We start from the raw sequence: 12,947 nt of genomic DNA on the forward strand, positions 1-12,947 counted from the left end.
TACACTGAATTGTGGTTGTCTCGCATTTGTAACAAACTTTGTTTGTGTGCTCTGAAGATGCGGGATATAATACCAGTGAAATATTAGCTTTTAAGTTAATAAATAGTTATTTTCTATTCAATCTGTGTTCGCATCAGTACCGTTTAAATCCAATTCAACATGTGTGATGAACGCATAAGCCTATCCACGTGTTTAAAAGGTCTAGATGTTCCATAGAGAGTCCTCTCTCTTTTTCTCTTTGACTCTCATAAACTTTTAACTGGGATATCTTGAAGACATCCTTTCTTCGTCCCTACACTCTCGCCCATTACTTTGATGCTTCTGCAATCTGGCCCTACAAAAAAGATACCTTATCTACCTTTTTAGCAAGCATAAACAATCTATAACCAAGAATTAATTTCATAATGGAAACAGAACAAAGAAAGGAAACTAGCTTTCCTAGACATCCTAGTCTACAGCTGATTGTGAGGTGAACTAATTACTTCTGTTTATCGAAAACCTCCTGGACACTATATTCAACAGTAAGATGGAAATTATTAAAACTTTGTTACATCATGCTCTGAATATAATTTATTCAATGTGTGAAATCATCCATGAGGTTAATAGCAATTACCCAACCATAACTCTCAAAGTCCCAGCATAGCTTACAGTTCTCAAAACATAGCAAGATGTTTTAAGACTTGTAGAAAATAACAGCTTATCATCCTCTCTCTGTTTTGCCTCATGTAGAACATCGAATATTCATAGGTTATCTGTCTCTATACGTGTTTAATATGTTCATTAGCATGTCACCTCATTTGTAGCCTCTCATATACATAATTTTTTTTTCTTTCAGAATGTTGAAAACTGTCGTACAAGTATGCAGCTTTTAGGTCAAAAATATTTAACAGTAGCAAGTAAAGACAATGGAGTTAAAAGAATTATTCTTAATAATCCTAAAAAAAGGTGATGATATAGTAGATGTCCAAAAATGTTCATTATTTTATTGTAAGTCAATATCATTTATATCATTCCTGGAAAAGGAAAGATTGTTGATTTAGTCTTGGACTACTGAGCTGCTTTTACATGTTGTGTTGCAACAACACTTTGAAAGGATAAATATTATTATATGTTTGAATAATTGTAAGTAAAAATTGCAAAAGAATGCAAAGCCTCAGATATACAGTAAGTTAGAGTTTTGTAGAAATTGTCCCATGCAAAATCTGTTAAAAGAATGATATTGGAGCATACATGTCAATTTTTTGACAAATCAGTGGTACTATATTAGGTCAAAAATATTTAACCATTATAAGTAAATTTAAAGCAGTGTTACAATGTTTTTGAAAGCTTAGTACCATCTCCTTTTTCACAGTGTGAGAGAACTTAAATCATTCCTACTGTTCTTCCTGCTGAGGAATTATTTGGTTTATATTTCGAGTATTTATTGAAGAGTGATTTTATGTAAGTACAATATATGAGCAAGAGAGAAGAGGAATGAACCAGAGTTATATTAAGTTCATATTTATGTGAATCCAGTCTTTCCATACAAAATGAGGCAAACAAAATTAAGTTCATACTTATGTTAATTGTTAATGTACTAAGGATTAGATAAAACAACGAAATTACACGATAACCTACTGTAAAACAACAAAATTACATAATAACCATATAAACTTTAATAAAAGTACAGATATTTCATACTGAAAATAATAGTACATCATTAATGTGTAGAAACAACAAGCAAATTAGAGAACAGGAATACAAGTCAACAATTGGCTTACCAATTAAAATTGGTTGCCATGTGCTAGAATTTAATATTAATAAATATTAAATTATTTTTGATGTTTACATGCAATGAGAATCTCCCAAACTTTCGAGAGAGAGAGACAATCAATGCAGTTCAGGTTAGGCCATTGTAAAGTGAGAATCTTCCCAAAGTTTGGGAGATTCTTATTTTATGTAAACATCAAGAAGCATGTGTTAACAATTTTTAATTGGTAAACCAATTGTTGTATGTACATTATGTTCCTGTTCTTTGATTTACTTGTTGATTCTACACACAATAATGATGTACTGTTATTTTCAGTACAAAATATCTGTATTTTCATTAAAGTTTATTACTTTGGTTATTGTGTAATTTTGTGGTTTTATAATTATGACATAGATACCTTTAAAGATAATGGTTAGATAATCTGGAAACTACATACTGTAGACACCAAACATGGAGCTTTAAGCTACTTTATCATGAATCAGGCACTGAAGTGCATCACCAACCTAAAACCTTTCACAAAACATCCGTGACCACAGTGAGATTCAAACCCACAGCCTCTTAGTTGTAGAACCGATATGCTAAATAGAGACTACAGGGAAACCTCGCTTAATGTGAATTCCATATGTGCGATTGAGTGAAATGATACTATTTCCCACTTTAAGTGAGTGATTAATCAGTTAACGCGATTTTTCACGTTATGCGAAATTTTTTGTCACCAATCTGCAGTGAGTGGAAAGCTGGAAGTCATTAAGAAACATGAAAGTAGTGCTAGTAATATAATGATTGTGCGAGACCTGGGATACAGCAAGTCTGCAGTTTGGACTATATTAAATAAGAGCAAAGAATACAAAGAACAACAAAAGTTGCTACTGTTTCTTTAAGAAAGCAGATCCCGAAATAGAAGCCATTTAATGATCGAGATGGAGCATCTTCTGTTACTCTGGATTGAGGATTATAACCAAAAAAGGAATACCTCTTAGTACATGGAATATTCATGCAAAAGCTCTCTATATATTTACTTTATTGAAAGAGACCAAATTTCAAGAGGAATGTGAAAGCTTTACTGCAAGTTTAGGATGGTTTGATCGTTTTAAAAATCAAACTGGACTGCATAACTGAAGAATAACTGGGGAATCTGCTAGTGTTGGTAAAGATTCTGCTGCTAAGTTTCCTGAAGAATTGCAAAGGATAATTCAGGAGGGTAATTATGACGATCAGCAAATATTCAATGTCGATGAAATTGGTCTCTTTTGTAAGCACATGCCAACAAGAACTTTCTTAGCTAAAACTGAAGCATCTCAACCAGGATACAAAGTATCTAAAGATCATCTTAGGAGGCATTGCAGAATGTGACTTTAAACTCAAGCCTATGTTAGATTATCTTGCAGAACAAAATCTAATATTACTGAAGAAATCAGCACAATTAGAAAAGAACTTGGATTTAATGAACAGCATAATGAAGATGTGAGAAACTTGCTCGATTCCCATTCAGAACATTTAAGTGAGAAAGATCTCCTTCAACTAGAAGAACAACATGCATGTGAAGAAAAAGATAAGGAGTGCAAAAAAGAACAATGTTACTACTAAGAAGCTAACTGCAAAAGAACTTGAGCTAGTTTCCAGTTGCATTGCGTATGCTAAGGAAATTTTGTTTTTTATGCTGATCCTGATATGGAATGAAGCTTCAAAGCCTGCCTAAATCAACATCTTTACTTTTTTTTTTTGTGTAAAAAAGTAGCTCAATCTAATGTTTAGACATTAAATAAAAATTTAAGCAGTTGATTTTTATTAACTTTGATGACTTTATCCTCTAATCTAGCTTATAATGTAATTTATTTTCCAAATTTACGCTAACTGATGGATGAATTATAATTATTCCTGTTGTTTATTGTATTCGCTTAACACGATTTCTCTTACCGCACATTAATTGATGGATTAATTAATTGCTTTCAGCCAGATTTTCCTGTATTCTGCCTTCTTTTAGGGACTATACTTTTGGGAGTCTTTCACTAAACATCAGTATAGGAAAGCTGACAAAAATTGTATAAAATGGTGTGTATTTCTAAAGTAGTAATAAGAATTGTTTGAAAGATGGGTAAGAAGAAGGGTTCATGATTGGGGAAGATAGGCATGGGATTTTCTCTCCCTTGAAGTAGCATGAATTTTTAAGGAGAAATCTTGTTTTAGCAGTTGGCTCTTATACAATAAAGTAGATGTACTAGACATCTTGAATCATAAATACCAGGTTTTAACTCATATATGTATTTTTATTTATATTACATGTACGAGGGTGGTCAGAGATGTTCTCGGCCATAGATGGCAACACTATTGGCAAGATTTTTTTTTTCTTTCTAAGTTGGTACATCTGTCAAAAGCATTAATGTGAAATTGCAAGTCATTCTATCAAGTACAGGTATCCCTCGATTAACGTGGTTAATTAATCCCTCAATGTTACCACGTATATCAAAATCGCATTAATCAAATCTAATAATCAATGATAAAAATTACAATTCGTCCATGATAGATTACTGTATTAATAATTCGTTTTATGTGGTACTCTTTTAGGAAAGATAAAAAAATGAATGCAAGGTAAATGTTTAATAAATGTTTGTACCTACATTATTTACTGCAGTTTTTTTTATCAAAAGAAGTTATCAAGAGTCGTTTGAGCAGTTTTAGTTTTTTTTCTTATTGGCATAAATTCTACGATAACAAGCAAAATGACTCCATATTTTGGCAAATAAGCAATAAAACGTAAAGAAAAAACACTGCAAATATAATACATGATGGTACAAACTAAGTGGATATTGAATCCAATATTATTTCAAAGCCGAATAGAGAAACTACTAGAATTTCATGCCGAATATATAGAAACTAAAAGTTTTAGCAGATGCAAGCATAAATAACCTTATGGGCAACTCTTAGTAAAGGTGGGGTAAGCTCCAGATCACTTTCCTTAGTATTTTCCATAAATGTAAAGCACATCTCCTAGAGGACATGTATGATAAATAAGTCTTTGGCTCTCTATTGTAATACATGATGGTTTATTTATTTTCAGTTACAATCTAAAAATTATTGAACAAAAAAAAAACTAAACCATACTGTACTGACATCAGAGGTAGCGGTATCTCTCAGATACAGTTTACTGTCAAATATCACAAACCTTTACATAACATGTGTTAAACCAAACTGACAGCAAAAAAGTGCGGAATATCACTCGTAACATGTGAATGCACAGCTACTCATGACCTCCAAGCTATACAATGAATTGTGTAAGAATATTTATATTAAACATTTTGCTTGTATCTGTCAGATCAGCTGCAAGCTCCTCAGGGTTAAAGGTGTGTTAATCAAAACTCTTGCTGCGTATATCAAGGGATTGCCGCAATTAATTTCACTGCGATAATGAAATCCACGTTAAGCAAATCCACGCTAAGCAATTGATACCTGTAGTTTGTTTTATACAGCTATCTGAAGCAAAAGTGTTGTGTGTATCCCTTGAAATGGATAAAATTGAGTATTGTGCAGTTATAAAATTCTTTGTAAAAGAAGGTTTAACGCCAAAAGAAATTCATTTGAAATTCATAAAAGTTTATGGGCACTCTTCTCCTTCGTTTTCTACAATTAAGAAATGGGCTGCCAAGTTTAAATGTGGCTGTACCAGCTTTGAAGATGATCCATAGAAGACGTCCAAAAAGTGTAAGGATTCCAGAAATCATTGATCAAGTGGTATTGATCATACGGTATTGGATGACTAGCGAGTCAAAGTGGATGAAATTGCTGAGACACTAGGTATTTCAAAAGAACGCGTAGGATATATTGTGAATTGCAAATGAAAAAGCTTTGCGCAAGATGGGTGCCACGCTTGCTCACATCAGATCAAAAACGCACTCACATGAAAATCTCTGAATAGTGCTTGAAGCATTTTAACAAGAATAAAACTGATTTTGTGCATCGATTTACTACTATGGATGAGACTTATATTCACCATTACACACCAGAATCCTAACATTAGTCAAAACAGCAGATAGAAGCTCATTGTTCAGCGCCAGAGAAGACAAAGTCGGTTCCATCAGCAGGAATGGACAAGTAAAACACTGATGCCGTGTTTTGGGATGCTAAATGCATTTTGTTTATTAATTATCTTGAAAAGGGTAAAACAATAACCGGTGAATATTATTCTGATCTTTTAACCAGACTAGATGAAAAAATTCATGCGAAAAGATCAGGTTTGCAGAAGAAAAAAATAATCTTTCATCAGGACAATGCACCTGTCCACAAAGGTGTTTTGTCAATGGGAAAATTAACACGTTCGCTGCCCTGCTACTCGGGCATAGTTTGTTACCATACGCCAAGCAATTTCACTTCTTCAAGGTCAGTATGGGTAATCTTGTTGCCGGCAGTAATTGACATACGAGTATATTTGTAGTTGGCTTGTGAGGCTCATATACCATCTACGAGTATACACACTTTTGCTGCTAGCTCCGCATGCCAAGCATTTTCACTTCTTCAAGGTCAGTACAAGTAATCTCGTTGCCGGTGGTAAGCGTCATACAAGTATATTCATAGTTGGCTTGTGATGCTCATATATCAACTATGAGTATACTCGTAGTTGACAGCGAACGTGTTAAGGGATCTGCACTATGAATTGTTGGAACATCCACACTTTTCTCCAGATTTGGCTTCCTCTGACTTCTAACTCTTGCCAAAACTAAAACTCTTTCTCTCTGGTGAGTGATTTTCTTTGAATCAAGAGGTGATTGCAGCTGCAGAGGGGTATTTTGCAGATCTTACTGAGAACCGCTACAGGGATGGGATAATTGCACTGGATCATTGCTGGAATAAATGTATTAGTCTTAAGGGAGATTATGTTGAAAAATAAAAATAATTTAGAAATTATAAATTCTTTTTTTTCATTGTTAGGCTACTAACTTTTCAGACCACCCTCATATTTCCCCTACATGTTTCACTGTCTGTGTGGCTAACAGCATCATCATCAAGAGGTTGCTTAACATAAGTAAAAACTGACAAAAAAAGCAGTTAGTATCTGTAAGTTGAAAATACTGGAATAATAGTTTAATCAAGAGTATGATTAGACATGTTGTTTGCAGTCTCTGCATTGTTGTGTAAACTTTGTATGTGATTGCTAGCAGATATCTTTCATGTTATTATATTTAATGTTACACATGTTATTGATTGACTTCCAGATGTTCAAGGTTCATTTCTTGATTTCTTCATGAGCTAATCTTCATTGTTTGAATATACAGAAGATCTTCATTTCTTGATTTCTTGATGAGCTAGTCTCCATTGTTGAATATACAGAAGACCTTAACGTGCCTTCCGAGGGAGGAGTCCTTGAACACCCTGTCAAAGTAATTCTCTTCTAAGTAGGACATGGAGGATTTTCTTCCCTTTTGTTTTGCATATCGCCTATATGTTTTTTGATGTGGATTTCAAAACTTCTCCCAGACTGAACTACATATATATCTTTCCATAAGAACACAGAATTTTGTATACATGCAGATATTTATAAAATGGAACTTTGTCTTTAGGGGAGCATAGAAATCTTTATAAAGTGTTGACTGGTTTGAAGGCTGTTCTGATGTTGACTGTCTTTAATATTTTGGCTATTTTTCTTGATGCATTACCAACGTATGGAATGAATACCTTTGTAAATAATTTCTGGCTTATCATGGGATTCTTCATCAGGGAGACAAAGAAACAGGTATGTATCTTAGAAAAGCTGAAATGCAAGAGAGTATTGCTTTTCAGACTTAATTGTTTGTAAAATAGCAGAGATAACTCTATAGTCTATGCATTTTTAAGAATCAAAGAAGATATACATACTGCTAAAGTAGCAAGGATGTAGAAGTGCAAGCTTTGCTCTTCTGCAATTCGAAATACAAAAAAACTAGATCAGACTTATTCTCAACTTAGCAAAAAGCTTATCGCCTACATTGTACTTGCTAATTTAATATCCCAAATACATGGAATGTTATAGGTAGTATACACTCAAAGATCCCCAGAATAGAATGAAATTGCAAACATAGTCTCTCAGAAAAATTCAAGCATCTGTGTTCACAAAGTAGAGTTCACAAAAATGGAACCTTTTGGAATTCTAATAAATGTGTATTAAATTTTTCAAAACTATAATCTTACTAATATAGAAACTTCAGTTTTAAAGGACTTTAATTATGTCATCAGTGCAAGACACATTCCAAAAGTAGACATTATGACCAGTGTTGAAAAAGCTACTAAATTTCTATCATCTCATGAAGAAGCATTATTTGCAAGTTTACTTCAAGAGTGCTTTGGTTTTATTAAGCAGTTGCATGCCAAAAAGTAATTTTGCAGCTTCAGAGAAAGAAGCTTTGAGAAGTTTACGTAACAGTGATGAGATCATTATAGTTAAGACAGACAAAGGAAATTTAGCAGTGTTTTTTAAATAGTGCAGACTATGATATCAAGATCACCCTCCATGTCATTGTACCCTTTCACATATTCAGAAATGGACCATGATCCCACTTTGTCATCACATTTAAAAACTGAACTAATTTCCAGTACTTTTTGAACATACAGAAGACCTTAAAAAGCAACAGAAATCCAGTCACTCAATCTGTCCAAGATTATGTGGTGTGCCTAAACTTCATAAGTTAGACTTCCCTGTATGTCACTATTTGATGAAAGAAGCTCTTCAACATATCTTTCCTCTAAACACTTATCTAGCTTCCTCAAGCCTCATATCAGACAAACTCCTACTTAAACTCTGCATATTTTGTAGATTAACTTTCAAACATTCAGATTTCCCCATAAAAAATTTAGCAAGTTAAAATTTTACTATTACATATATGGTCTTGCAATGGGCTCACCTCTATTGCCTCAAACTTATGGAAAAATTTGAAGAACTGGCTATAGCTCATGCAACGTTAAAACTGCATGTATGGTTGAGATATGTGGATGACATCTTTATCACCACCCAGACCAGTTTTGACCTTTATTGAGGTCTCTTCAGTGGGAGCCAGACCCAGAGGAGATACAAGGTTGAAGCAATGCAGAAGTCATATTTCCATATGCCAGTTGCCAAAATGTGTCACACCTTATTATTAAATTACTCTGGATTAGAGAAAGATGTTGGAAGTTTTTTTCACTTAGTTAGACTATAAATTATATATTTAGTTTAATCCTTTATCGAAGTGTAAGCAAACAAAGTTTGTGCCTGAAGTATCTTCAGGACTGGGGCAACTCTTGGCAAAGGTAGACCAAGTTTTGATCACTTTCCTTAGTATCCCATAATGCAAAACACATCTCCTTGCTGACATGTATAATGCTGTGCATTATGGGAATGGTCAGTGACCCTGAAGAGACCCCAATAAAGGTCGAAACTGGTCTGAGTAGTGACCCCTTCCAATAATGCATGGCATTATACATGTCCACAAGGAGATGTGCTTTCATTATGGGATAACTAAGGAAAGTGATCAGAACTCAGTCCACCTTTACCATGAGTTGCCCCAGTCCTGAAGATACTTCAGGTGCAAACTTTGTTTGCTTACACTTGGATAAAGGTTTAAACTAAATATATAATTTATAGTCTAAACAAATGAAAAAAACTTTCAACATCTTTCTCTAATCCAGAGTAATTGAATAATAAGGTCTGACACCTTTTGGCAACTGGCATATGGAAATATGACTTCTGCATTGCTTCAACCTTGGTAACCTCTGGATCTGGCTCCTACTGAAGAGACCTCAATAAAGGTCAAAATTGGTCTGGGTAGTGACCCTTCCCATAATGCATAGCATTATAAATATCTGCAAGGAGATGTGCTTTGCATTATGGGATACTAAGGAAAGTGATCAGAACTCAGTCTACCTTTGCCATGAGTTGCCTCAGTCCTGAAGATACTTCAGGTGCAAACCTTGTTTGCTTACACTTGGATAAAGGATTAAACTAAATATACAGGTTGATTCAGAACTCTTGGGCCAAACTTTAAGGGGTGATAGAACACACCTAAACAAGCACTTCATACAATTCATGGTCTGAACTCAAGCGGTGGAGCGCTAGGGGTTAGCAACTACTGTGTCAGGAAATGAAGAAATACAAGAATATCAGAGGAGATTTGAAACAATTGCAGAAATTACAGAACATAAATTAAAGAATTTTATTGAACAAATTACAGAAACTGCTCAAAAGAGTGACCGCCAACATTAATGCAGGTTTCACACCTTCGATGTAGTGATTGGCGTACATTGACAGAAACACCAGGCATTTCTCATACAGTGGTAGTGGCAATAGAAATCCTGGCAATAAGGTCCTCATTGGAATTGGTGGGGCTATCATAGATCAGGCTTTTCATATAGCCCCATAGGAAAAAGTCCAGACATGAGAGATCAGGCGATTGTGGTGGCCAAGCGATGGGACCACCCCGACCAATCCGTCGTCCTGGAAATGTTGCATCCAAGGCATTCTGCACATCCATGCTGAAATAGGGTGGCGCTCCATCGTGTTGGAACCACATGTGTTTGAATGTTTGCTGAAACAGAGTTCAGTAATTCTCACAAAACCTCTTGTAAAATTATGAGGTACGTTCTCCCATTCAGTTGTGCTGGCAGAAGGCATAGGTCAATCAATTGGTCATGTAGGTTTCCAGCTCAAACCTTTATGAAGAAATGCCACTGGTACGAATGTGGACGTGTGGCGTGTGTATTTCTGCTCGCCCACACATGATAATTGTGGGTATTAAAAATGCTCTCATGCGTAAAGGTGCATTTGTCAGTGAATAAGACATGTGCATCAAAGTCCGGCTGCACTGCAGTCTGCTGCAGGAACCACTGTGCAAAATCCACGAGGCCAGTAATCTGCAGGTGTCAGGGCGTGCACCCTCTGTGCATGGTAGGGGTGTAATCATTTGTCTCGTAGAACTCGCCACACCATCAATAGGGGCACACATATGGCATGGGAAATTGATCGCATGCTACTTTCAGGACGACCTGCAACCCTACGTAGAATTTCCTCTGTAACACGTGGTGTCCTCACACTCCTTGCATGCCTTGTATCCTGCATGCCGCTGACAAAGGAGCCCATTTCGCACAGATACCGGTGCAATCGCTGAAAGGTTTTACAATCAGGCATGCGTCTGGTTGGAAAGCGCTCTTGGTACAGTCTTTGGGCTTCCCTCGCATTCCTGTCTGCAGCTCCGTAAATGAAATGCATGTCAGCCTGATTTGTGAAAGAATCCATCATTTTTGCACTTCACGGTAGAAATAACGACAACTGCAAAAACCAGCACATATAAGTGTTCACTGGAAAGCGGCCTCTAGCGCTTCACCACTTGAGTTCGGACCATGCATTGTAGGACGAAAAGTGCTTGTTTAGGTGTGTTCTATCACCCCTTAAAATTTGGCCCAAGAGTTCTGAATCACCTTGTATAATTTATGGTCTAACCAAGTGAAAAAAACTTCCAATGAAAACAAGAACTTCAAATCCTATTTAATCAGCTCCTCCAAAACAGATACTCAAAAAAGGTACTAAAAGAGACATTTATTTTCTTTTCTGACAAACCATCCTGTGATAACCCAAAAATTAATTACAAAGACATATATCCATTCCATACATTGGCAATGCATTAAGAAAAATAGCTGAAATATTAAAGACAGTCAATATCAGAGCAGCGTTCAAACCAGTCAACACTTTATGAAGCTTTCTACACTCACCTAAAGACAAAGTTATATTTTATTAATATCTAGGTGTATACAAGATTCCATGTTCTTGTGGAAAGATACATATAGGTCAGACTGGAAAAAGTTTCGAAATCCATAACAAAGAACGTATAGGCAATGTTCAAAACAAAATGGATGAAAAAAGAGGACTTATAGTGCACATCCTCAAAGACCATCACATGGTAAATTGGCAAGCATCCTCCATTTCTTACTTTGAAGAGAATTACTTCAACAGGATGTTCAAGGAGTCCTCTAGGATCATTCATTCAGGAGGCACACCAAATAGAAATAGAAATGATCCTTCACAACATCTGGAAGTCATTAATAACATGTGTAACATTAAAGATCTCTTCTATGCCATCAATCACATACAGAGTTTGCACAGCAATGTAGAGACTGCATGTAACATAACAGCTAATGATACTCATGATTAAACTATCATTCCGGTCTTTTCAACTTACAGATACTAACTGCTGTTGGAAAACATTTAATTTTTGTTAGTTTTTATTTAGGTTAAATAAACCTCCTAATGATGCTGTTAGCCATATAGACAGCAAGACATATAGGAAATTCATCTAGTATAAGGATTTTTTTGATGATAAATCCTACTCCTATTTTTGTATTTGTTCCATAATGATAAAAGTAGTAGCCACTTTAAAGTTGTATAAATTCCTCATCCTTTCTTTTTACCTCAAAATTCTATTATATCCCATTTTATTCTCTTTAAATTTCTTTCAGAACGATCAGATCTTCTCTTCTTAATGTTCTACAATTAAATGTTCCTATTTGTAAATTTCTCTGTTTGAGTTTCTTACTTTGTTTTAGGTTGATCATTTTGGGTTGTCATTTTCTGTTGTTTTTCCAGCTTTATCATATAACAAGTTCCTCCTTTTCAGTTTTAAGACATTGTCTTCATTTATCTGGAAAGCTGTCTTGTCTTGTATTGGGAAGGGCCCCTTCTGGCTTTGTTTTGTGCTTTATGGCCTTTATTCTGTATACCCTCTCCTATTTTATGCAGAATTTGTGAGGAATGTTTTATTAAAAAGTTTATTGATATATTTTGCAACACCTCCTACTACTTTGTTGTTGAATGCTGAAAGGGTTGATTCAAAGTGTGAGTGTTTGATCTCACAGGTGGTGGATTGTCCCTTATCCTCTCACCATTCAACTAATGCTGGGGTTCCACAAGGTTCAGTCCTATCACCAACCAACCCTCTTCCTGCTATATATCAATGACCTACTTCAGTTGACCTCCAACTCAATACACAGTTTTGCAAATAACAGCACATTGCACTCCTCCCTTTCATTTGATAAACCTTACTCTACACAACAACTCACCTCAACCTACAGAACATCAACTACCACCACTGCACTCAATTCTGATCTCCAAGCCATCCTCCAATGGAATTCAGATAACCTTGTCAATTTTAATGCTAATAAAATCCAGTTCTGTCTTATTTCTCATAAAAAAGGAACTATTTTC

At 35.2% G+C, this 12,947-nt stretch overlaps 1 protein-coding gene across 2 annotated transcripts in view; it reads left to right on the top strand.

Moving 5' to 3' along the window:
- Nucleotides 1-12,947, top strand: part of LOC150094612 (enoyl-CoA hydratase domain-containing protein 3, mitochondrial-like) — a 228,699-nt gene that overhangs the window by 34,034 nt on the left and 181,718 nt on the right. For both annotated transcript variants that reach the window (XM_090411285.1, XM_090411284.1), the window contains exon 2: nucleotides 836-945. In XM_090411285.1, coding sequence (XP_090267411.1) covers nucleotides 860-945 — 86 coding nt within the window. In that variant the 5' untranslated portion in view covers nucleotides 836-859. The remainder of the gene's footprint in view (nucleotides 1-835; nucleotides 946-12,947) is intronic.

This window comes from Typopeltis vanoorti, chromosome 21, assembly GCF_054136105.1.
Source record: "Typopeltis vanoorti isolate ZY-2024b chromosome 21, IOZ_Tvanoo_1.0, whole genome shotgun sequence".
Classification (NCBI taxonomy): domain Eukaryota; kingdom Metazoa; phylum Arthropoda; class Arachnida; order Uropygi; family Thelyphonidae; genus Typopeltis; species Typopeltis vanoorti.